Source organism: Eschrichtius robustus, chromosome 14 (genome assembly GCF_028021215.1).
Source record: "Eschrichtius robustus isolate mEscRob2 chromosome 14, mEscRob2.pri, whole genome shotgun sequence".
Lineage (NCBI taxonomy): Eukaryota > Metazoa > Chordata > Mammalia > Artiodactyla > Eschrichtiidae > Eschrichtius > Eschrichtius robustus.
Window position 1 is genome coordinate 12,340,967 of NC_090837.1, and position 25,798 is coordinate 12,366,764.

General features: G+C 43.6%; 1 protein-coding gene across 2 annotated transcripts in view; it reads left to right on the top strand.

Annotated features, from left to right (window-relative positions):
- The first annotated feature begins 6,514 nt into the window (after positions 1–6,514).
- The window catches only part of FBXO21 (F-box protein 21), a 37,714-nt gene continuing 18,430 nt past the window's right edge, over positions 6,515–25,798 (top strand). For both annotated transcript variants that reach the window (XM_068562579.1, XM_068562580.1), the window contains exons 1-8: positions 6,515–6,800; positions 7,682–7,817; positions 9,744–9,838; positions 16,375–16,496; positions 19,393–19,539; positions 19,840–19,976; positions 20,957–21,093; positions 24,698–24,877. In XM_068562579.1, coding sequence (XP_068418680.1) covers positions 6,562–6,800; positions 7,682–7,817; positions 9,744–9,838; positions 16,375–16,496; positions 19,393–19,539; positions 19,840–19,976; positions 20,957–21,093; positions 24,698–24,877 — 1,193 coding nt within the window. In that variant the 5' untranslated portion in view covers positions 6,515–6,561. The remainder of the gene's footprint in view (positions 6,801–7,681; positions 7,818–9,743; positions 9,839–16,374; positions 16,497–19,392; positions 19,540–19,839; positions 19,977–20,956; positions 21,094–24,697; positions 24,878–25,798) is intronic.

Below are 25,798 nucleotides of genomic sequence, written 5' to 3' on the forward strand. Positions count from 1 at the left end.
GGCACACACTGCCCCCAGATTGCCTTTCCAGAAACATCTCTCTCGGCCCGTCTCACCTTCGCTCAAAGGCATTCGGGGCCGCCAGGGACCAGAGGGGGAAGACCAACCCCTCCGGCCAACACTCAGTGCCCGCTCTGGCCACAAGCAGCCTTTGGGTTTCTGTTTCGGCCACTGCTCCATGCAAAGCTTCACTGATTCGCCCCAAGGTCTCTAAACACAGCTTTTATTTTCCTTCTGACTGGCCTTTGCTTCTGGCACACCCCCTACCTAGAAAGCCCACTTTGCCCTCTCACCTCTGCGGATCCCACCTCTATTGCTGAGAGCTGGACTCAAACACTGCCTTTTCAGGGAAGCCCTCCTCTACCCACCAACCATACTTCCTGCCTGTACCAATCGCTTGGCATCGTGGAGGTACTGCTTTGCAATTGTGTGTGTGTGTGCGTGTGTGTGTGCGCGCGCGCGCATTTTACCCGCTTCTATGTAACTGTTACCTATTGCCACAATAATGCTGAGTAACAAACAGTCACAAAATCTCCCTGGCGTACTGCTTTATTGCCGAGAGGTTGGAGTCATGCTGCTATGAGCCAAGGAATTCAAATGGCCTCTACAAGCTGGGAAAGGCCAAGAACTGATTTTCACCCAGGGCCTCCAGAAGGAACAACACAGCTCTCCTGATGTCTTGATTTTAGCCTCGTAAGACCCATTTGAGACTTCTGACATCCAGAGCCATAAGATCATACATTTATGTTGTTTGAAGCCCCTAAGTTGTGGTAATTTGTTATGGCAGCAATAGAAAAGTAAAATCTGTATTTAATCTGTATTGATTTCCTATTGCTACTGCTCTAGGGAAGAATCCATTTCCTTATGCTTTCCAGCTTTTAGATGCTGCCCACATTTCTTGGCTTACGGCCCAGCATCACTCCAGCCTCTGTATCCATCATCACATCCCCTCTCTCTGACTTTGACTCTCCTGTTTTCCTCTTATAAGGGCCCTTGTGATTACATTGAGCCCACAAGATCGTAGAGGATAATCTCTGCATCTCAAGATTTCTAACGTAATTACATCTGCAAAGTCCCTTTTGCCATGTAAGGTACCTGTGATATTGTGGTTTATAATAAGAAAGATATATTTGGTCTTGGTCCTATTTCTGGCACAGAACTCCTAAAATTCTTGGAATCTCCTGTGATAAGAGTGACAAAGGTGTCTTGTCATTAACAAACCCCTTTCAGCCACACCTGAGTTTATGTTACTGCAGTGACTTTTGGAAAGCACCTGAGGAAGGGGCTGGTTGCCAGGGGAGCCAACCAGGTGATTGGAGGGTTGGAACTTTCCGTCCTATGCCCCTGACCTCCTTGGAGGGGAGAGGGGCTGGAGGTTGAATCGATCGCCAATGCCCAGTGATTTAATCATTCCTATAGAATGAGGCCTCCGTAAAAACCCAAAAGGACGGGGTTTGGAGAGCTTTCAGGTTGGTGAAGATGTGGATATTTGGGGAGAGTGATGGGCTCAGGGAACACAGAAGCTCCACACCCTTTCCCCATACCTTGCCCTGTGCATCTCTTCCATCCGGCTGTTGCTGAGTTATACCCTTTTATAGTAAACTGGTTAATCTAGTAAGCAAAACGTTTCTCTGAGTTCCGTGAGCCACTCTAGCAAATTAATCAAACACAAGGAGGGGCGTCATGGGGAGCTCCGAGCTGTAGCCAGACTGGCAGAAGCACAGGTGACAACACGGACTTGCAATGTGGCTTCTGATGTGGGTGGGGCCGGGGGGGAGCAGTCTGGCAGGACTGAACCCTTAACCTGTGGGATCTGTCTCCTGGTCGAGAGTATCAGGTAGATGGTGTCAGCACTGAGTTGAATTGTAGGACACCCAGCTGGTGTCGGAGAATCACTTGGCAACGTCGGGGGGAAAAAAACCCACATATCATAGTAACCTATTCACAGGTTCTAGCGATTAGAATGTGAACGTCTGTGGGAGCGATTATTCAGCCTACCATCTACTCTCTGGCCCTCAAAGATACACTTCCACCCCACATGCAAAATACATCCAGCTCAATTGCGCTGCACCCATAGGATTAATTCACTCATTCATTAGAAATATAAGGAGGACGTAGTATGTGTCAAGCTCTTTTGTAGACATTGGAGAGCAACCAGTAGAGTTCACATTCTACTGGAAGGAGAGAGACATAAGTTAAGTGGTTTTTTTTGAAGAGTATGTTAGATGGTGATAAGAAATTTTAGAGAAAAACAAAGCAGGGCAGAGTGACAGAGGGTTTTAAATGAGGTGGCCAGGCAGGGCCTCCTCAATTAGGTGACTCTGAGGAGACTTGGGCGGGTGAGGGGAAAAGCCACACAGATCCAGGGGTGACTGGGCGGCGATAGCACAAAGCCTTCTCATACACCCTAGCAGTACCTTCAGTAAATATTTGAGCAAAATGGGACAGAGGCCCTGCTCTTACAGAGGTTACCTTTTATAGGAAGAAATGTGTTTATCGTTGAATTAATGATAAACTTTGGGCCCCTCATCCAAGGTGCCTTCTTTCCTCATTCTACATAAATGCCCTCCTGTTGACTTACAAGTTCATCCTGTGTGTTCCTTTTCTAAAACAGGGCCTCCAGGGAATTCCCTGGCAGTCCAATTGTTAGGACTCCAAGTTTTCACTGCCGAGGGCCCGGGTTTGATCCCCGGTTCCCCGCAAGCTGCAGGGCATGGCCAAAAAAATAAAAAATAAAACAGGGCCTCCAAACAGGAAAGCTTCAGGCCCCTACTGACTGCAAAAAGAAGCACTACCTAAAAGTTTCAAGTTATGTTTTATTCGGGGACCTTACTGAGGACTCTGGCCGGGGAAGGCAGCCTCTCAGATAGCTCTGGGGAACTGTTCCGAAGTGGAAAGGGAGGAGCCAGGATATACAGGAGTTTTTGCTGAAAAATCAAAAACAAAACATGTAGTCAAACATCAAAAGATTACTGCTAATCACAAAAAAACAGACATCTCAAGTTAATGATTTTAGTGCTTTTCTATGTATGAAAATATGCAAGAGTCTGGGCTTATTAAAATCATTCCTTTGATAGGCATCTTAACTATGTAGAGCCAGTACCCTGTTTTTCTCTATCCTGAATTCCCCTCAGGGTGCACCATCGGGGGCAGCTGATGGCTTGATGGCTGCAGCATTCTTTGTTTACTGAAATGGGAGGCAACATTCTTTGTCCACACCCCGAGAAGCCTGAATCTGCCCGTGCTGGTGGGTGAATCTGATAATCACACCAAGGTGTGTATTATGACAGTTTGGGAGTGTGTACTGAATGAATAAAAGGGGTTCTGCAAGGGCAGAGACAGAAGCAGACTTAGTCTGTGGTCAGCAGACGTGTGTTTCTGCAGGCAAGTGCTTGAGTTAGACCTAAAGGATGAGTGGGAGCTGCAGACACTCCAGGAAAGTGGCCCTGGATTAGCAGGTGGGAGGGAGAGTCTAGGGGCTGTTATCAGAAGAGAAAGGATGTGTTTGTTTATTTGGAGAACAAGGAAAGCCATAGAAGATGTTGAGGGGGATTGAAATGGTCTCTCTAGCTGGACTGTGGCGATCTCATGGGAGAGGAACGTCGAAGTCCTCCAGCCAAAGATAACCAGAAGTACACCGATGGTCCACAAAGATAGGGTTATTCTTTTGCTACAGCAGGGAGAGGGCACCCAGGAGGAACTCTGGGTAGTCAAGGATTTGGGCTTTTGCTAGGGGATTTTAAATAGGAACTCAGGTAGCGGGGACCAGCTCTGGGTTAAATACAGTCAGCAGTTCAGCGAAAGGGTACGTTAAAAACTTAGAATTTTCCCTGTTGCCAAAATGGAAAGAGACACATTCCCTCCTTCCTTTCTTAGAGTATTTCCTTGACAAATTCTGTATGTGTAAATCTTTCCTCTGTCTCTTTGATACGGATGTAAATCTTTTCTGTGGGTGCTGTTTTTATTTTTTTACTATGGTAAACTATACATAACAGGAAATTTACGATTTAAATATTTTTAAGTATACAGTTCAATGGCATTAAGGGCATTCATCTGTGTAACTGTCACCACTATCTCTTTCCAGAACTTTTTCATCACCCTAAACAGAAACTCTGTACACATTCAGCAGTAACCCCCCCATTCCCTCCTCCCTCCCAGCCCCTGGTAAACCTCTAATCTACATTCTGTCTCTATGAATTTGCCTATTCTAGATGTTTCACAGAAGTGGGATCATACAATATTTGTCCTTTTGTGTGAGGCTTCTTGTACTTATCATGTTCTCAGGGTTCATCCATGTTGTAGCACGTGTCAGTGCTTCATTCCTTTTTATGGCTGAATACGACTCCACTGTATGTCTACCGTACATTTTGCAAGTCTTTTCAAAAGCTAAATAAGCCTCTTGCCAATGTCACAGCCCAGAAATGTTTCTCTTAAGGGCCTGGGAACCATCTCTTTGAAATGTAAATATCAAGGAAGGTAGTGTCCTTTTCTCCCTGCGATGTGGAAGTCTGAGCACTGGCTTTCAGGCTGTAACCACCAGCTTATCACAAAGATGAGCAATTTTATTATTCCTTGAGACAAAGTCAGGTAGTACAATGTGTACCCCACTTGCCAGGTGACCTTAGGATGAACTTGGAAAGAATAAACTAGGGAAAGTGTGATCAGGTCCTCTTACTTTCTAAGTGCATGGTAATTTACAAGCCACCATTAATCTCAGAAGCATGTACGCGATGAAATGTTTGGCTGTATATAAAAGGGTGGGATTTCTCTCTGTCTTTGTAATCTCATTAGCAGGTTACCTGCGATGTGCATCACCATCTAGTTTAATGCTTGTTCAACAATAAAACTGTTCTCCTTCTTTCCTAGGGTTTGGGGAGGATTTTCTGGATTGGCAGGAGAGTTTAATTTTAATTTGTCATTGAAAAGAAATCCATAGTCGTTCATAAGAATGTCTTACCAACCACCTGTGCAGCTGTGGGGGTCTGCCTTCCACTTAACAGGCTGCAAACCTTACCGAGGTCTGCGTGTCACCAAGGCTGATATTCACATTCTCGGGGCCAGGCCTGAACTGTTAAGAGCCACCCTGGAGACATGGACGGGGACAGTGGCTGAGGAGACAGAGAAAGAGATAGATTTGAGAAATATTAGGAGTGATCTTTTAGAAAAGAGAATTGCTTTCCTGTTCCCACAAAAAAGTTTCTCTGAAGAAACTGAGGCACAGAGAACTTAACCTCTGTTGGGCATTTGAATACGGATAGTGTTTCCTAGCACACTTTAAGATCTCAACACTTTTTCCAGGCCCTGTGGGATCTTGAAAGCATGCAGTGCTTGAAAGCAGAGAATCTGGAGCTACCACCTGATTCCAATTCAGAGTTGCCCGGCTGAGCCCTTCCCCATTTCCTGACCTACAAAATCAAGAGCACAAAAACAAGGTTGTTTTCAGCTCCTAGGCTTTGTGTTTGTTTCTTATGCAGCAACAGGAACTGATGTATATGTATTGTTTCATTTAATAGGAAGATCTATTGTTATCCCCATTTTATAGATGTGGAAATGGAGGCTTGGATATGTTATCCTCTATGGGGCATTTGGATACAGAGGGTGAGGGAAAGAGAGGTCGCAAGGATGGCAGCAGGTTCCAGGTCTGCAGGAACGGAGGGATGGTTGGCCCTTTCCAAGGCAGGAAACTTTGGGAGGGGGCAAGGTAAATTACGGGAGGTGGGGATGAGGGAGAGGGGGTGAGGACTTTGAGCTCCTGGGAGGCAAGGACACTGTCTTATTCACCTCTGTATCCCCAAGGCACACAGCCCAGGGCCTGTCAGGAAACTAAACTGAGTTGGAAAAATAAACAGGTGCAGGCACGGAAGTAAGAGCGTGCCCACCCACAGGTGAATGGGAACTCCTGTTTGGAGGATTCAAATCCAGGTTCGACCACTTTTTGTCTCTGTGACTTTCAACTAGTGACTCCCACCTTTATGAGCCAGGTTTTCCTTATCTGTAGAACGTATATAAAATATGGTACCTATGGCAGAGGGCTCAACTGAGGCGTCCTTGAAGAACGGATTTAGAGTGCTTGGCAGGGCACCCGCTCATGAATATTAAGTTTGTTATTATTACAGCATACTGTTTAGCATACAGTCAAGCAGAGTCAAGTGTATCTGGATTAGAATCTAGGACAAGGGACTCCCAACAAGTCCATCTATCTCCCTGAACCTCAGTTTCCCCATCTGTAACTTGGGGAGAAAAACAGTTCATAGGGTTATTAGGAAGGGCCGGCGAGCTCATTGACAGGAAACGCTCCGCACACATAATAAACATGGATGCCACTATTATTGTCCATTCACAGCTTCCGGGCCCCACCGCGCTGTTATTTTCCAAAACGCATTTCCTTCCCTTGGCCACAGCTCAGCCCTCCGAGAGCAGCTGGGGCCGAGGGGGTGTGGCCACGGGCGTGGGCGGGGCGGCCCTGGCGCCCACCCCTCAAGGCGGGTGGGCGGAGCGAAGAGGGGTGTCCTGGCGCGCGCGCGCGCGCGCGCGCGTGGCGGCCCCAGGTACGCGGACAAGATGGCGGCGGCAGCGGTCGACAGCGCGATGGAAGTGGTGCCGGCGCTGGCGGAGGAGGCCGCGCCTGAGGCAGCGGGCCTCAGCTGCCTCGTCAACCTGCCCGGCGAGGTGCTGGAGTACATCCTGTGCAGCGGCTCGCTGACGGCCGCCGATATCGGCCGCGTCTCCAGCACCTGCCGGCGGCTGCGCGAGCTGTGCCAGAGTAGCGGGAAGGTGTGGAAGGAGCAGTTCCGGGTGAGGTGAGCCCGCCGCCCATGCCGCCCGCGCCCCCGCTCTGCGCCCCCCGGGGCCCGGGCCTGGCCGCCCGGAGCCGCCACCTCCCTGCCCGCGCGCGGACCCCACCCCCGCATCCCACCCCCGGACCCCTTCCCGCGGACAGACAGACAAAGGCCTCCAGGCCGCCGGCCCCTCGGTCCACGCCAAGCGGACCCGCCGGTGTCCAGATTGCGCATTGGGAAGCGCCCAGCAGCCGGGCCCTCCATAAAGGATGACGACCGTGGTATCACGGCTAATCCATCATGCGCGCTTCTTTTGTGCCCGACTCTGTGCTAAAATGTTTACACGGACCGGGTGATGCAGTGCTCCTTACAGCCCTTTGAGGAAGCGGGCGCATCAGCCTCTGGCTGTTGGCTGAGAGCACAGATTTCGGTGTGGGACCCGGGATAAAATCTGGCCCTGGCGTAGTCGCCGTGCGACCTTGGGGGTAGCGACTGCCCTTTTTTGAGCCTCTTTCATCGACTTTAAACGGTGTTGATGAGACCTATACCTTTTACTGTGGTGATTAGACGAGCTGATGTATAGGGAGCACTTACGCAGGGCCCGGCTCTTAGGAGGCGCACACTTAATGTTAACTGTGGTTGTCATCACTATGGTAGTTGTTGCTCCGACTGTCCGCATTTTATAAATGGGGAGTGGAAAACACAGTATTCATACTGCTACGCCAAGGTCACGCCGTGAGCCAGTGCGTGCGTGCCGGGTGGAGATTTGAACTGGGTCCATCGCCAGGGCCCCTCTGACCCCTAAACCCAACCGCTTTCCCTGTTTTCCAAGGCTGCCTTTGATTCGTGTTTGTCTGCCTTTGAGGCTCTGTTAAGCTGAGGGGGTGTTTCTCTCCTTGTAGGTGGCCTTCCCTTATGAAACACTACAGCCCCACCGACTACGTCAATTGGTTGGAGGAGTATAAAGTTCGGCAAAAAGCTGGGTTAGAGGCCCGGAAGATTGTAGCCTCCTTCTCAAAGAGGTTCTTTTCAGAGCACGTAAGGATCTGTTGATGGAGCTCTAAGCATTTGCGTGGTAGTGGTGTCTGCGTCTGGGTCTGTCGGCATTAGCTCATCCAGCTCTTTTTGCTATCTCCCTTTTCAGTGCTCTCACAATCCCTTCCTCACTTAGATGGCTGCAAGAGTCATTGTGTCCTTTTCCTCCTATCCAGCAACGTGAAGCCATTTGTCCCTGCCAGCTTTACTTTTCTAAAGCCAGAGAGAATGGGGGGAGAGGGGGAGGGAGAGGGAAGGCGGCACCGCAGCGCAATGTGGAGGGAATCCAGATCAGCATTGTTTCTCTTTAAGTGGGTTAAACATATATTTTGCAACCTCCACATGATTGGGGGTATTATCCATGATTAGACACTACAAATTTCACCCAGTTATTTTCCAGAAGCGTTGCCAAAATTAATATGGTTCTTCTCTCTGGCTTTGCAGGTTTCTAACCAGTAGTGAACTGCATTATTTGTTAAGGTAACAGAGGATTAAGACATGCCTAAAATCAAGACATACCTGTAAATCAAGAATTATTACTCCCTCAATTAAATAGTCTTGTATTCATTATCCCTGGAAAGTTATTTTGTTTGTTTGTTTTTTAATATTGCTGAAGTGCGTGGGTTGGTTGGTTTGTTTCCCTTCCACAAAATATCTCACAGAAGTTTCTGTATTGGGTCCTGATTCTTAACTTTTTGTAAATTCTGGAAAATAGTCCACGCTAATATTTTAAGTTTATTTCTGATCGGAGGCCTAGAAATGGAACCAGTCTGATTTATTTTACTATCCTGGTTTACTGAAGATTAATTCCCATTTTTAATTTTAATTACTGTTACTTAATGGAGTTCATACGTTTTGAAATGTTTTCAAGGCTTTTCAAGTTTTGAAAGGGAAAATTTGAACTTTGGACAAATTTGAACTTATTCCCCTATAGAGAATAAAACTAGATATTTCCTAGTGTAATTCATTTCTATAAATGTTTGTTCATGTTAGAATGGACAGAATTTATGTCCTACTTTGGATAAGCCAGACGCTGGCTAAGAGCATTCATAATCACAGGTATTCCATTCTGGTTGAAGTGTGTTTGCACATACATGTATGTGGGTGCTGGATGTGTTGGATGCACCTGGACATGGGCTGCTAGTTTGCTACCTCTACGTATAGTCCAGCTGGTTTTGTATGCATACTTAACAGCCTGTGCCTTTGTCTAATAATAATGCATTGTTGTGGTTTTTCCCCAGCTCCCTCTTTCCCTGTACCTCTGCTTGATTAGAAGCGTGTCAAGGACTTTGAACATAACAGGAGTATACTTAGGATTGATCTGTGGGTGGATGATTACTTTGGCTCAGGACCCTTGTATTCCTGTGTTCTCAGCATGCACACAGGTTGACAAGAAATTTCCTGGCTACTTTCAAAAAGAAAAGTGGGAGAAGTAATAGAATTTTAACTCAAGGGGATCTTAAAGCTCATTGGTTACCACCACCTCATTTTACAGAGGAGAAACATGCCCAGTCGGTTAAGAGTTGCCCAAAGCACTGGACTTCTCTCTCTCTGGCCCTACACTCCTAGGTGAATACGACGTAGACTGCACAGAATAGTTATTGTGAATTAGGAGATTTTTGTATTTCTAGTCCTCATTTCAAAGCTATTTTTCTTCACATTTCCGATGTGAGTTATCACTTTCAGAAATTCCAGTCTTTGAAAACATAATTCATTTACAACTAACAATTATGATCTGAACAAATTATTGTTACTCCACATGTTCCTTTCCACCTCTAGTGGGTGGGTGGTGCAGGATAGTGTGGGAGAGGTGTTACCACTTCCATGGAAATGAGCAGCTTTGTTTGCAACTCAGATTTGTGTGTGAGAGTGACAACAACATTATTACTCGTTACTGAGGCCTCTTTGTTGTGTGTGTCTTCTTCATAGGTCCCTTGTAACGGTTTTAGTGACATTGAGAATCTTGAGGGACCAGAGATATTTTTTGAGGATGAACTGGTGTGTATCCTAAATATGGAAGGAAGGTAAGCTGTAGTTTTATCAGGGATTTTGTTCGTTTGTTTGTGTGTTTTAATAATAATCCCAGAATTAATTGCTGTAATTTGTATGTGGCTGAACTGTGGTACATGTATTTCCAAATATTTCATGTTACATTCATGTTGCCATAGTTATATTTTTGAAAAATTCTGTGTATATAAGGTAAATACACCAAGACAATTGATATTTAAAGAAATGGTGCAAAAATCCTTTTGGGAGAATTAATATTTAGTCCTCCTGTGGGTCAAATACTGTGCTCTGGGCACTTGTATCTGTATGTCATTTGGGTAATACAGATTATCTTTTCTTTGTTTTCATCTCTTCATCTACCACCGCCAAATTTGCCTGTCGTGAGTTGAATTAAAAAAATAAAAAAAATTTCTTACGCATGTCTTAATGTAATGGATTATTTTTTTTTTTTTTTTTTTTTTTTTTTTTTACAATTTCTGAATTCTGGTAAGCAGTAATCTTACTTTGGCGACGAACATTATAGATATTTGGTTGAGCCTTTTATCTCTCCCGATTAAGAAGAATCCATTATCTCTTGGTTGCTGCTTAAATTTTTTTATGCCTTATATTTTCTGCTGTGAAGGTTAATTTCCAGTTTACCTGAAAGATGACTTGGCTTCCAGCTTAACTGACCTACGAAAAAGATTTTCTGCTCTAAAAGTTCTGGAAAACTTGACTAGTGATGGAAGATAAGAGTGCTAGTTTAACATCTTCCTTAAGAGAGATTATTGTGAAATGTCTCACAAACAGGGAGCAAGATGTTTTTCTTGTTGTTTTCAAGGGGGTTTAGGAGAGAGAAATATCTATCAGTGGAACAGCTGTGGGGAGAGGTAGGATGTGTCACTATTCTAGGCCTTGGATGAGTTCTGATGCAGAGGTCATTTTTCTGTTTCTATTTTGGTTTATCTATAAATGAATTGAAGTGTGATCTAATAGTCAGTATTGTGCAGCCTTAAAAATAAAAGTCGACCTGTCTTTTTTACATACATACACATACACTTTTAAATACATAAATGTTACACATACTCAGTTTATTGGTTGTTTTGGGTTTGGTTTGATGTTTAGTGCAGACTTTTTTTTTTTTTTTTCTTATTTATGTTGTTTTTTTCTTTCCTCCCTTCTCCCTCCGTTTGCACTGCCCTTCCCTGCCCCCACTCCCGTAATTTATGATGACAACCTAGGTTGTATGCTTCCATGCTAATATGATATACATGCGGATGGCGTGGGATCATCACTTTACAAAACTGAGATCAAATAATAGGTACTTTTCAATATCTTTTTTTCCTCATTCAGCGTTACCCTGTGGAAATCTATCCTAATCAACTGGTAAAAATCAAATTCACTTTTGTTAATGGCTACATACTGTTTTGTGGTATATACCATAACTTATTTAATCATCCCCCATTAATGGGTACCACTTTTTTCTCCACTTTGTGACTGTGGAGGGTGGTGTTTCTAGTGCTTTCACTTCTGAGTATTAGATTCCTGGGGATGGGTTTCCTAGGTCAGACTATAGAATGTTGTTTGAAAAACATAAGAGATAACATGTCCTTGAATAAGAAGACTTGCCATCATGAAAATGTTGATTCTTCCAAAATTAATACAGCAACTTAGTGCTGTTCCAGTTAGGATCCAGCAAGAGTTTTGGGAGGGGAGCTCTGTGTGTTTTAAATGGAGAGTATTGTCATAAAATATATACAGAATAGTAAATTCACAGGAGCCAGAAAAAACAATTTTTAAATAATCACAATGGGAAACTTGCATCACTAGATATTAGAACATATTATGACACTACCTGTTATCAAACAATACAATATTTGAATAAAAATAGATAGCTACATCAGTGGCAAAGGATAATTCAAATTCATGTCCCAGCATAACAGATAATTTAATAAATTTAAACTCAGAGGGGAAAAGATGGGTTATTTAATGAATGGTATTGGACATAACTGAATATCCATCTGGAAGAAAGTAAAACTTGTGTCATATACAAAAATTAAATTCCAAGAGATTAAACAACCTAAATTTTAAAACTATCACAATGAAAATCCTTCAAGAAAATAGGAGACTTCATGTACAATCTGGGGATACCTCCTTAACCAAGACTGGTAATGCAAAAGCAATAAAAAAAATAAAGACAAATGATTTTGCAATTAAAAAAATAGACTTGTATGACCAAAGAAACCATAAACAAAGTCAATAGAATCCTTAAAATTTCTAAAAAGAAATTGAAAAATGTTCAAAGGATCAGGGGATGACATTCTCAGAAGAGCAAGTCCAAGTGGCTGGCAGTCAAGTAAAAAGACCTTTAAGTTCACTCTTCGAAGAAATGTTAAATAACAATGAAATATTGCATTTTTCCTTATCGGATTGGTTAAAAAAAAAAAAGACTAAATATGTACAGCCAGTAAACGTGTATATCATTATAGTTTTTTTTAGAAATTATCATAAGTATGTTACCCTTTGGCCTGACAAGTACTTTGAACCTAAAACAGGGTTGTTGTTTTTTTGTTTTTTTTTTTTTTCAAAACATTTTTTCCTCTTTATTTAAACATAGAAGACATTTACAGCAAAGGTTGTTTTTTAATAATAGGGAATAGTCTCATGTTTGTAAATATTTGGGGATGACGGTTTTCATGAAGGACCCTCTTTGTATTCATTCCTGGCAGATGCTTGTTGTTTGGATATGGAAAGCATAGGAAGGAAGAAGGGTAGTTGGTGCTAAGGCACCAGTCCCTGGGTATTTGAAAACAGTTTGCATTTATGGTGTTCTGTGTGGTCTTAACAGTACATCCTACAAATAAAGATTTGAAGCAACATATTAAAAGGGCATACACTATATCTGGGAATATTGACCCAGAATGACCAGCACTGAGACATATTTCAGTAAAACTACTAGATTTTAAAGACAGAAAAGTCCTTTGGGGATCCAAGCAAAAAAAGACAAAGCCACTTATAAGGGAGAACAAATCAGAATATCATTAAACTTTTCAACAGCAGTACTCTGCCAGAGAAAAAAAAGAGTAACACATTTAAGATACCCAAGGATGGAAAATGTCAGCCAAGTATTTTTATATCCAGCCAAACTGACTTGCAAGTGTAAGGGCTATGGAAAAACTCATCCACTTGAAAGAACTCAGGGACTTCTGAGCCCTACCTGAAAAATATGCTAGAAAATGAGCTTCAGACAACCAAAATAACCAAAAAGACCCTGATACAAGAACTAGTGGTGAACATTAAATACATATTTACTTGTAGAATTAAATCCAAGTGACAGAAAGTCAAGTGGGAGAAAGTATTGTATGTGATGTCTGTAAGCCCTGACAGTGCAGATACAACACAGCTGTCCAGAAGAAATGAGCAGAGGACGGGGGAGATCGTGAACAAAATATTTAGGTGTTTTCTGGAATCATCAAGGTGATAAGAATATTGGTCTTGTTATTCTGAGGCTGGTGTGTGTGTGTGTATAAAAGAGAGCGAGATGTAGAATAAAGCAGATGAGTGATTATGTGATATTCTAATTCATCACTGCTATCCTGAAGAAGCAGGATTCTCCTGGAGGAAAAAAGATATAGATATAAAATAGAAGAAGGTAAAAACTGTATAGTTCTGAATTTGAATTAGATGTGTCAGTATGAATTCATGAGGTATTTTATGTTTAAATAGGTGTAGGTATATGTGTGTGTGTGTGTGTGTGTGTGTGTGTGTACACACTTATACACTAGACTTACTATCTGCCCACTGAAAAGGTCTAGAAACAATAACCAACCTAGTAGAAATGATCATTCCTAGCACTCAGATTGTGGTCTTCATACTACTTCCCATCAAAAGCAGCCAGGGTTTTTGGAGGAATAGCTGATTCTAGGTCCAGAGCAGGAAATGTAAAAGATGACCTTGGAAGCCTAGAACCAGGTAGCGAGAAAAGTAACAGTATTTCATGTCAGAAGTATTCAGGGGCCAACGTGAGGAGGCTTCCTGTGGCCAAAGATGTAGTGATTTGAGCATCACTGTGAATAGTAACTAGAATGGGTGGAAATACAGCAAATACGTTTAGCTCCGTGAGTTCATGCTAATACTTAACAACAACTGATCGGTCACCTCTGGAGGATAATAACAACCCAAATTATTATTTTGGAAAATGATAAAAGGAAAGAAGTGAACATTTATCCTGCCTTTTCCTACACACTATGCCGCTGGGGGACCAAATAGTAGATGAGGGGAAATTATTCTTTATAGAAGTATTCCAGCTAATAATTAAAAGGGATGGCTGCATTAGAATATCACCACTTTATGGCCTCTAATGAATTAACACACCTGGGCCTTTGAGTAGCAATGGCTGCTGACATCACAGAAAGAGACAACCAAGGCATGATTGCCTCCTTACGGAACTCACTACCACCTATGAAGTCGTCTTGCCAAGTAAATGGAATCTGAATCTGATCAAGCCTCTACGTCCAATTTACAGGAATTTAGAAGACAGAAGAACATGTTATGCTACACCATGTGGATGCAGTCAACAAATTCCAGACTATGGGAAAGTACAGGTCAAACAACCAGGTTTCTTCAGCAAATAAAATACAAGGGGAAAAAAGATGAAGGGAGATCCTGTGAATTCAGAGACTTCAAAGCGTCTAAACAGACTAGTCCGGAGTGTTTAGGGTTACACATCTGCAAAAACTCTAGAGGAAAGCGAGGTGGTGATGACCGTCGAGGTGTGGATTGTGGTCACTGTCATGGGGGGGGGGGCCCGTGGAGAGCTTCCGGGCTGTCTGCAGAGTTCTGTTTCTTGGCCTAAGTGGTGGATACAAGGGTGTTTCCCTTATAATAATTCATTAGGCTATTCATTTGTTTCATGTGATTTTCTAGATTGGTATACTTTACAACTCAAAGGTTAAAAAGCTAGTAAAACCTAGCTCTGCTCATTTTCATTTACTCCCTGAAGACTGGAGAGTCCTTTATTTATGAAGCCAGGCCGATAAGTTAGTCATTGATTGTCTCCCTCCTATTTCCTATAATCCCTGTGCATATTTGGGAGATCTGATGAAGAATTTCAATCATTCAGCAAGTGTTTATTGAGCATCTGCTGTGTGTCAGACACCATTCTAGGAGCTGAGGATACAGCAGTGAGCAACACTTAAAAAAAAAAAAAAAAACCTTGCCTTCATGGAGCTCACACTCTAGTGGAGAAGAGCGATGCTTAACAAAGTTAAGATATTAATTATATTAGAAAATGAGAAGTGCTGTAGAGACATATTAACCAGGGGAGAGGGTGAGGGAACGATGGGGGGGTGGGGCGGTACAATTTTAAATAGAATGGTGGGAGAAAGCCTTACTCAAAGCGACATTTCAGTCAAAACCTGCAAGGAGGTGAGGGCACCGATTGCAGATCCCCAGGGTAGGAATGTTCCAGTCAGGAGGAATTGAGTGCTAAGGCCTAAGGTGAACTCCAGCCAGGTGTGAGGAAGGAACGGCCGGGAAACCAGCATTGCTGGCGGCTGGACTGGGTGGGGAGGGTGATACAGGAACTGAGGGCAGACAGGTGACGGGGCGAGCGTTTAAAGGACCTTTCAGGTCATCATTAGGACTTGGCCTTTTATATACTTTGATCGAGGTGGAAAACCATTGGAGAGTTTGGGGCAGAGGATTTTTGTGCTATGACTTAACATGTCACCTGGAGCCCTCTGGCTGCCATGTCGAATGTAGACTGTGAGGGGCAAGGATCAAAGCAGGAAGCTGCTATGATACAGACAAAAGAGGATGGTGGTTTAGATGAGTTGGATGTGTTCACATTTCTGATATGTTTCGACGACAGGACTAAGAGCATAGGTGGTGGACTGAATATGGCTGTGAGAGAAAGCAAGGAGTCAAGGATGGCTCCCGAGGGTGTGGCCTCCCTGGATGGTGGAGTTGCCTTTATCTGAGATGGGCGTGACTCTAGGAGGGGAAGAAAGTTCAGGTCTCAGATGCTGAAGTGGGATGTGGTTGTAGCAGTCGGATATACAGCTGTGGAGTTTAGGGGAAAAACCTGTTCTGGAGAATAAATTGGGGGGTGTCAGTATGGATGGTGTCTGAAACCTTGAGACTGGATGGGATGGCAGTGAGTGTAGAAGGAGAAAGGCAGCAGCCTGAGGCCTGAGTTACCCCTGCCAGGGTAACTGAGCGGCCAGCAAAGCTTCCAAACGCCTTTCTCCCGTCTCCTGAGACTCACCCAGCTCCCCTGGCTTTTCACGTTTCTCTTTCATTTCCTGTTAGTAAATCTGAAGCCAAATGGATAACTGTTTCTTGAATTTCAGCACAGCTAATTTAGTGTTAAATTACAAATGCCAAACCCTAAATTGTGCTGTCTGCTTCCATGATAATAAGTACTATATGCTTGTGAGCCAATTATACTTTTCTTGTTAAATAGACTCTTAACGTGGTATGATTAGTGTGAAGTAAAAAAATGGATAATTGAGAATTTTAATATCTTAATTCTTATTGACTCATTGCTTGTTTGTTTGTTTGTTTTTTCCAGAAAAGCTTTGACCTGGAAATACTATGCCAAAAAAATTCTTTATTACCTACGACAACAGAAAATTTTAAATAATCTTAAGGCTTTTCTTCAGCAGCCTGATGACTATGAATCCTATCTTGAAGGTGAGACTTCAACATTGATATTTTGATAGGCAGCTGAGTTGTCCTTAAGAGCAGCAGTGAAAGTGGCCCTGATGGAAAAGCAGTGGAAAAGTAAACTGTGCTACATGGGCTTCTGGAGGTTGGGTTGTATGGTATGATCAATTAGGTAGGCAAAACGATTACATTTAGAGCTAAGATCTGGTCAAAATCTTTAGCTGCCAGCTAAAGAGACAGTGTTTACTAAAGATGCACCATCGGGCTCCCCTGGTGGCACAGTGGTTAAGAATCCACCTGCCAGTGCAGGAGACACGGGTTCGAGCCCTGGTCCGGGAAGATCCCACATGCCGTGGAGCAACTAAGCCCATGCGCCACAACTACTGAGCCTGCACTCTAGAGCCTGCGAGCCACAACTACTGAAACACGCGCGCCTAGAGCCCGTGCTCTGCAACAAGGGAAGCCACCACAATGAGAAGCCCGTGCACCGCAACGAAGAGTAGTCCCTGCTCGCCGCAACTAGAGAAAGCCCGCGCGCAGCAACGAAGACCCAACGCAGCCAAAAATAAGTAAATAAATTTAAAGATGCATCATCGGTTCAAAGCATGAGGCTGACATTTTAGCTAACGAGGTTAATTCCCTTTCTCTCTAAGCTTTGAAGCCTCATTTCAAATCAGAAATAAATGTATCCAGTTTTGTCTCCATGTGACCTCGAGCAAATCCCTTAACCTCTCTGGTTGGAGTTGAATGAGGACAAAATGTTCTTGCACGTCAGTGAGTCTCCTTGTCCATAACGAGAAGTGAGTGGAAAGAAGTCCAGTCGACAGGCAAGATGAAGGGAAGAACTGTCTGTTCCCACTGAGTTGAACAAGAACAAAATGTGACTTCATTTTTTAAAAACTATTTTAAATTCCTAGCATATTACACAAACACTCCCAGAAGTTATGGTTATGAAATACAGGTACGACTCTTCCTTCACTTTCATTCCCTACTCCCAGCAACTTACCCAATTCGTTGATTCTTTTTCCTTCCCAGCGTTTCTCAGTCGTGTCTCCGTTCTGTTCTTGGTCTCACGCAGGCCGTTGCCACCTCTCCCAGCAGCAGCTTTCTAAGTAATACTTGCTTTCATGGGCATCGCCCCCTCCTGCTCTCAAGTCAGCCAGCGTACAGTGCCGGCCTAGTCTGAAACCCAGCCTTTTCAGCACTCCATGTGAGCCTGCGACGTGGCCGGCTGATTTCCTTTTTTAAATTAAATCTCTGCCTGCTTTCAGTGCCCTCCATAATTCAGTCAGGCCTTTCCCCATCACTCTCTAAAGTGTCCCATTTGCTCCAGCCAGGCCACTGTCCTCACTGGTGCCATACGCATACACCTGGCTTCACTTCCTCATTCGTGATATCCCTTTTCCTTAGAATTCCCTCCTAAATCCTACTCACCCTCCAAGTTCATTTCAGGTTTCACTTGCATTAAGTTTCCCTGATAACTGCAACACTTGCAGATTTTACTGCCTCAGACCTAATACAGTAGCAGTGGCTAGTAAACCCTATCCATCCTTTCTGTTTCCTGTGTGTACAGGTTGTTTCTTTAATAGTCACTGTGTTTCTTGTGTTCCTTGTCCTTATGTTATGATCAGGACATACTCCACAGTGCGTAGCGCAGATTCTTATTGATTGATCTTGCTGATTATACCATCCAGAAGGACATGAAGTATCTGCTTCAGTTCATTAAAATAAAATACCCTCACCACCCTGGAATCTTCACATACGCATCCCGGAGTTACGAGGCATCTTCTGTTTATTCCACAGTCAAGAATAACTTGACAAGCTTTATTTATGAAAACAATTACTGCTCTTTCATCTTTCAAATATTAAATAATATTATAATTTTCAGCAGCCCATTCACATCAGTGCTGTGGACATTGGGTAGCTGTTGAAGGTTTTTAACTAGTTGAGTGAATAGAAATTGTCTCCAAGGTTTTGATCCTTGGTGACCAACTAGAATCATCTGATGCCATTGACGAAGTCTAAGAAGCAGCAGTTGGATAGAACAGGCTGCGGAGCTGTGCAGCATAAATCCCTTCAGCCGACAGGTGGGGAACTGAGTCCCGAGGAGGCCCAGGTGCCAGTCCCTGGCTGGTGGCAAAACTGGGGCTGGTGTCCAGGTCTCTTGATAACCCACTGGGGTGTAAGTAGGGGATCCAGGTCCTGAGCTGGTTTGAGACCTCTTGAATTTAAAGTGACTCTACAGCTTCCCGAGTGAAAACGTCCTATAACAGATGAGCAGGTTAGCCCACTGGGTCTCGGGTTAAAAAGTAACCTAAGGTGGTGAAGAGTAGTGATTTTCGAGAGACAGTGTCTCTGGTGTGCTCTGTACAACTTTTTAGCTGTGGGTTTCCTGAGTGTAACTATTTAATTTCAAGGTCCAGTTATCTCCAAAGTCCATTTACTGGCTCACCTTTCAGAGGAATAATTTGTTGAAATGGTATATCTGACATTGAGGGCTTTCAACTATTTTTTTTTTTTAAGTCTCAATGAACTGTCTTATAAGTTTTCAGAGTTGTTGGATTTTGAACTATAAGAAAATTAGGGAGAGAGAAGTAGCTTGAAAAGATCTCCTTTATTGTATTTATTTCTCTTCCTAGTAGACTGTGGAGATATGGCATGTATCACACAGTTCTTTTGAGTCCATGACCTCTGAGAGAGTTTTGGTATATTAAAAAAATAATAATAATAATGAAATGTAATCTCCTTTGTGTAAGAATGTTGTTCCTTCTCAGTGTATTAGCAGCCAGACCTGACATCCACGATAGGAACCACATCTGGAGGAGTGGTGTAAAGAGCCATGGCCCCAGGAGTCGGGGGTGAATGACCACTAATAAGAAAAGGTAGAAGTAGGAGTTCATTCAGTAATTCTTGTTCATTTCAGGTGCAGTGTATATTGACCAGTACTGCAATCCTCTCTCCGACATCAGCCTCAGAGACATTCAGGCCCAGATTGACAGCATCGTGGAGCTTGTTTGCAAAACCCTCCGGGGCATAAATAGTCGCCACCCCAGCTTGGCCTTCAAGGCAGGTGTGGAATTGCTTTGGATCCAGCTATATTTGCAAAAGAAAACGTAGAGTAATTGATTAATTTGGGGAATTCTGCAGTGCCTTCCCATTATGTCCCAAAAAATCGACTGATGATACAACCACATATTCACCTGGATGATGTAAAAGACCTCAAATACGTATTCTCTTTTCCACCCTGGATTGGTAACACCTGATGTATATTCTTAGGACATTGCCAGTGTCTGCATGTTAAAGGTTATTTGGGACACTGGTCACAACGTTATTTGTGCTTGTGTCCTCAGAGTAGGTCTCTGTATTTCAGGTGAATCCTCCATGATAATGGAAATAGAACTCCAGAGCCAGGTGCTGGATGCCATGAACTACGTCCTTTATGACCAACTGAAGTTCAAGGGGAACCGAATGGATTACTATAATGCCCTAAACTTATATATGCACCAGGTAAATGTGTGTATAATAGAAAATATAATAATTACATATATATATTAAGCTTATCTCTGATAAACTGTACAGTTATTGAGGGCAAGTAATAGATTTTGTTCATCTCTCAATGCCCAGTGAAACGCATTTTTGCCTCTACTATGAGGGTATTGCTGTGGCTTTTACCGACTTCATCACAGAGCATCCTCTGTCTGAAAACCCTTGAGGTAAATTCTTGACTAGAAATTGGACTTCTCTGACTCAGTGTGGTCCGTTTGCATCTTGTGAACACTAAACTATGAAACTAACCAGGTCTTCCTTTTTGCACTGGCTTCCAGGAAGACTGGAGGAAATACATGACCAGCTGCGTCATTGATGCTTGTTTTTTATTTGCTTCCTACTTGTCTCCGTTTTCGTATCTGTTCTCTTGCTCTCTACGAGACTTGTATTTTCTTTTGTCGTATCTTACACACATTGTTTGAAATGGCCTTACGTTCTTCCTAGAAGAAGGAGGGCCTAAATCACAGGTTTGCACACTTTTTCTGTGAAGGGCCAGACAGTGATTCCCCTTGGCTCTGCAGGCCATGTGCCCTCTGTCCTAACCACTCGGTTCTGCGGTGGTCGAGCGAAAGAAGCCACAAACCATACAGAAACAAAGGCATGTGGCTGTGTTCCAGTGAAACGTTGTATGTGGACATGGACATGTGAATTTCATATAGTTTTCGTGTTTCATGAAATAGTATTCTTTTGACTTTTTTTAAACATTAAGAAATATTAAAACTCTTCTTATGCAAGCCATCCAAAAACAGGTGGTGGGCCCGATTTGGCCATGGACTGTAGTCCGAGAGCCCTGATCTAAGTAAATGAAATATTCATCCACTTAAGCCTGAAAACCTGTCCTCTCACCTGATGCACAGTAGGTGCCCACTGAGAAGGTGTGGGGAAGGGGTGAGAAGGTGTGGTTCATCTCTGTGAAGCTAAAGCCTTCTCTTCTCCTCTAGGTTTTAATCCGCAGAACTGGAATCCCAATCAGCATGTCTCTGCTCTACCTGACGATTGCCCGGCAGTTGGGGGTCCCACTGGAGCCTGTCAACTTCCCCAGTCACTTCTTATTAAGGTGGTGCCAAGGTGCAGAAGGGTGAGCCATCCGTGACACATCGTGATTGCCCTGAGGATTCATTTCCACTGTGCTGAGAGGAGATGTAACAACAGAGGTTAAAAGGGGGCCTAGGGTGGTGATGGCACTGGTTTGCTCTTGACTGTATCCACGTCCATAATCTGCTCGTGGGAGAAGTGCACTCTGGATCTTTGTCTTATTTCTCAGAACTGCATGTGAATCTCCAGTTATCTCAGAGAAAACATTTAATTTTAAAGGACAGGACTAAGAGTTCAGGATCTTATGTCAATCTCAGAGTCCCTCTGTTCCAAAGCAAATCAGTACAAAGAGTTCTTAAAGAAACTGTTACTTCCCAGTCTTCCATAAAATCTCCCCCCAGAGGAGAGGGAAGGAGGGAGGGAGAAGCAGGGGAGAGGGAACTGGGCCCAAGTTCTTCATCCATGTGCAAAAGCAAATATTCAAGTTCTCAGCAGTGGCACTCCTTTTAGGCAAGGTTGGTGACCTGATGTGCATTTTGCAGACCAGGTTAATGAGTTCTATTTTGTTCTCTTTTTTTAGACCTGGTGTCCTACTGGACATAAAGCTCCTTTTCAGCTATAGTCTAGAGAGACGGTCTCTTTAAAAGTGCCATCTAGAGGGAAAAGAAACAAAGTTATTTAATTACATCCTATTATTTCAAACTACTTCTTAATGACTGGCTGTGGTACTGTTTGGTGAAGTGATGAGTGGAATGATAGAAAGTAGCTAGGCTTTGAAGTTTGCATTCAGACCTGGCTTCCTCTGAGCCTCAGTTTCTTCCTGTGTAAAATGGGGCTAATGTTTTTCATAAAGTGGTTTGGAGGGTTAAATGAGAGAACCCAGTGCTTTACACGCCTGGTGGAATTTCTCATGCTGGTCTCTATATTTCCACCTCCGGGTGTAGGAAATAAAACTTATCTATAAGTTGGCGCCTCCTCGGTATTCTTCCTTATCCCTTTCCCTCCTCTTCTCTCTAGAGGTAACTGCCAGTTAGTTTGAAAGTATTTGTTATTTCCATGCAAATTTTAATATTTCATTACGTGTGTATGTTTCCTTGAATAGCGAGTACAGGCTTCCCTTGTTTCCCAAATATAATCTGTTCCTTAAAATGTATTGGATGGTTTCTCTTTTGGATAGCAGGCACCCATTTTCCATTATTTTAAATGAGAAAAGTGCTTTTTCAGCTCATTCCCTCTCCCTGAATAACCCAACCAATTTCCCCAAATATCTCTAAAATATTCTTAAATGCTTATATAATGGTCCACCAAGGATTTCTGCATGATATAAAGCATTTAAAACACCAATTACCATGTTATTTACCACAGTGACCTATTGCTGGGCGCATTTGTGTGTGGTAACAGGATTGTTTTTCCTTCTTTAGGCTACAGTGAGCATACACCACAATGCAGATGAACAATGAAGTGGTTTGTTAGCACCCCAAGCACCTGGCAGACACAAACACTGAGACCCATAAAGGGCTGGCCCGCTGGGGAGAGGCCGGGAGGGTGGCGGGAGAGCGCACAGCTGCTGGGCTGCGGCCCTCTGCGTCCTGACAGGACTCTGCTCCCGTGGTCTCTGTGTCTGCACCAAGACCGTAGTGTCGCGTTGACTGTGGCTTTATCGTTAGTCCTGATGACTGGTAGGGCGAGGCCCCCACAGAGTCCTTTAGAATCGCCCTGGCTCCTCTTAGCCTGATGTCCATGTGCAGCTTTAGAATCTGTTTGTCAGGCACCTCGAAGCTCTGGTATGGTAGCTGGGCCCAGAGCTCCTGCGGATTCGTGGATTCCCATGAGGAGTATGGCCTGCTTGCGTTTCCCTACTCAGTCTGCCTGTCTGTAAACACATCTCCTTCCACGTTTAAGTCATCTTTAATGTCCTTAAAAAGATTTTATTGTTTTCTACATCTAGCTCTTTGATATCTTGCTAGATTTATTCCTGGGTACCTTAACGTTTTGTTGCTATTGTAAATGATAATTGTTTAAATTACGCTGTCTATGTATTGGTGGTGTACAGGGGCATGGTTGATGACTTAGATCTGGGTCTGATTATCAGCACCTCTGCTGAATCAGTTACTAGTGCTAATAATTTGCTAGGTCTTTCAACTTTTCTATGTAGACAGTCATATTGTCTGAATTGTGACAGTTTTATTTCTTTTTTTTCCAGCTGTTGTATGTTTGTGTCTCTTTTACTTATTCTGCTGGCTAGGTCCTCTTGTACGCAGTGAATAGAAACAGGGATAGCAGGCACTCTGCCTTGGGTATGACTTTAAAATTTCATCTCAAACATGATGTTTGGGAGCAGTACCTTTCATTGAGATGATCAAAGCTGCCTTCTAAAGTTGTAATTTGGGAATTCTCTGGCAGTCCAGTGGTTAGGACTCCACGCTTCCACCGCAGGGGGCACGGGTTCCATCCCTGGTCGGGGAACTAAGAGCCTGCATGCCGCACGGTATGGTTAAAAAAAAAGGAAAAAAAATAATTAAGTCGTAATTTGCTAAGAGTTTTATTAATAACTAGGATTTTTTCCCAAAAAATTTCTTTTCTGTGTCTACAGATCGGATGTGGTTTTCCTCTTTTAGGCTGCATGTGGTGAAATTTTTTAGTGTTCAGTCCTCCTTTCATTCTCAAGGAACATCTAACTTACTCATATCGATTTTTATAATACATTGCTGTGTTCGATTTGCTCATATTTCATTTAGAATTTTTGCCTATAAACTTGTGTGCATTTGTGTGGTTCTCCTAGACCCAAAAAAAGGGTTGAAGAGCATTCCTTATTTCTGGAACAATTATATATGTCTTGCTAAAGGCAGGCTGTTAATACGGCTCAAAGAAGAAATCTGACTGGGCTTTTTAGCTGTCCAAGGGAAAGTCTCTATCAAAGTGAAACAGTTGCTCAAAGAAACAAAACACAACCATTCCTGAAACAAAGTCCCACCTCAATGCCTCAGGAGTCCTCCTAGGGTGAATGCAGTATCGTTAGAGGTCCTGCGGTGAGAACCTGCTTATGTGACCGCCCACCCGCCCGGCTCGGCGTGGGCCACCCCCACGTGCGAGAGCTCGGGTCACGGAGAGCGGTTCCATGGGAGGAGTGGGAGGTGGAGGCCAGGGACACAGCTCTCCGGGGTCTGGCGCAGGGTCCCAGCCTGAGCCTCCCAAGCACATCTGCAGAGCTGAGGCCAGAATCCTTGTGGCCTCAGGCCCCACAACGGTCATCACAGCCTCGAGGGGCCCAGGATCCACAGACGTTAACTGCTGCTACTCTGTGAAATTAATAGACTGGCTCAGGCATTCCAGAAGTATTTCTCTCAACCAGACTTCTGATAGATAGGCCTGGCAGTGAGTTTTAGAGTTAATCTCGAAAAAACTATATCAAATGGCATAAACCAGTGCTATTTCTCAAGCATCAGTGTACTGCAATCTTAATACAGTAGAGTGTGTATAGAGGTCAGATTTCAGACTTTGGGCAAGGCCTTGATATTTTCAGTAGGAATGCCACTGTGTTAACATTCAGTCCCTGATTTGAGCTACTTATTACGGAGTGTCAAATATTGACTTGTTCAGCTCTAATCTGAGGTACGACTGACTCACTACGTGTGCTCTTTGGATAGGGCAACCCTGGACATCTTTGACTACATCTACATAGATGCTTTTGGGAAAGGCAAGCAGCTGACAGTGAAAGAATGTGAATACCTGATCGGCCAGCATGTGACTGCAGCGCTGTATGGGGTGGTGAATGTAAAGAAGGTGTTACAGCGAATGGTGGGAAACCTTTTAAGCCTGGGAAAGCGGTAAGGTTTTCTTGGTTTTCCAGTACTTCCGCGGCGTGTGCGTCTTTGGAGGTGCAAATTACCTTACAGAGAATTGTATTTAATGAGCCTACCTGTGATACAGAGACGCAGCGGATGCTGTGTGGCACGGTTGGGACAGCTGCAGCTATCTACCCACCATGGGAAAAAACTGGTTCCCGTGATGTAATGCTGTCCAGACTTAGGATGTGCTAAGTGACTTTTCTTTGAGATCTTTGCAGTGGACTTGGGCGAGTTCTTTTTTATAAATGCTGAAAGCATTCTCCAGTAACAAGAATAGTTTAGACTGGCAACAATTATTTTTCACCTCCTAGTGCTTTGCTGTCTTTTAATTTATACCTTTCTATCACTTAGGTAAGAAAACAAACAAAAGTATGAAACAATCTTGCTTCTGAGTCCAAGGAAAATTGTCTTACAGGAAAAATAGAAATTTATATATTGGAGTATTAGTTTTCTGCCTAACGGCAGAATTTTTTTTTTAATTTTATTTTTTTAAGAACAGTTTTAGGTTCACAGCAAAACTGAGCAGAAAGTACAGAGAGTTCCTGTCTACCCCCTGCCTCTGGGCACACACAGCCTCCCTCATTTCAACCCCCGCCCGCCGGGAGCAGGGCATTTGTTACAGTTGATGAACCTACCTCGGCACGTCATTATCACTCAAAGTCCGTAGTTTACATTAGGGTTTCCTGTTGCTGGCGTACATTCTGTGGATTTTGACAAGTATGTAATGACGTGTACCCACCACTGTAGTATCATCCAGAAGAGTTTCACTGACCTGGAAGTCCTCAGTGCTCCACCTACTCAGAGTCCATTCTTAATTTATGTACAGTGTTATCGAGGTGACTCCGTAAGGAAAACGGTTACGATTTTAACTTAGTGGAGTACGAAATTTCTGTTTCTTGT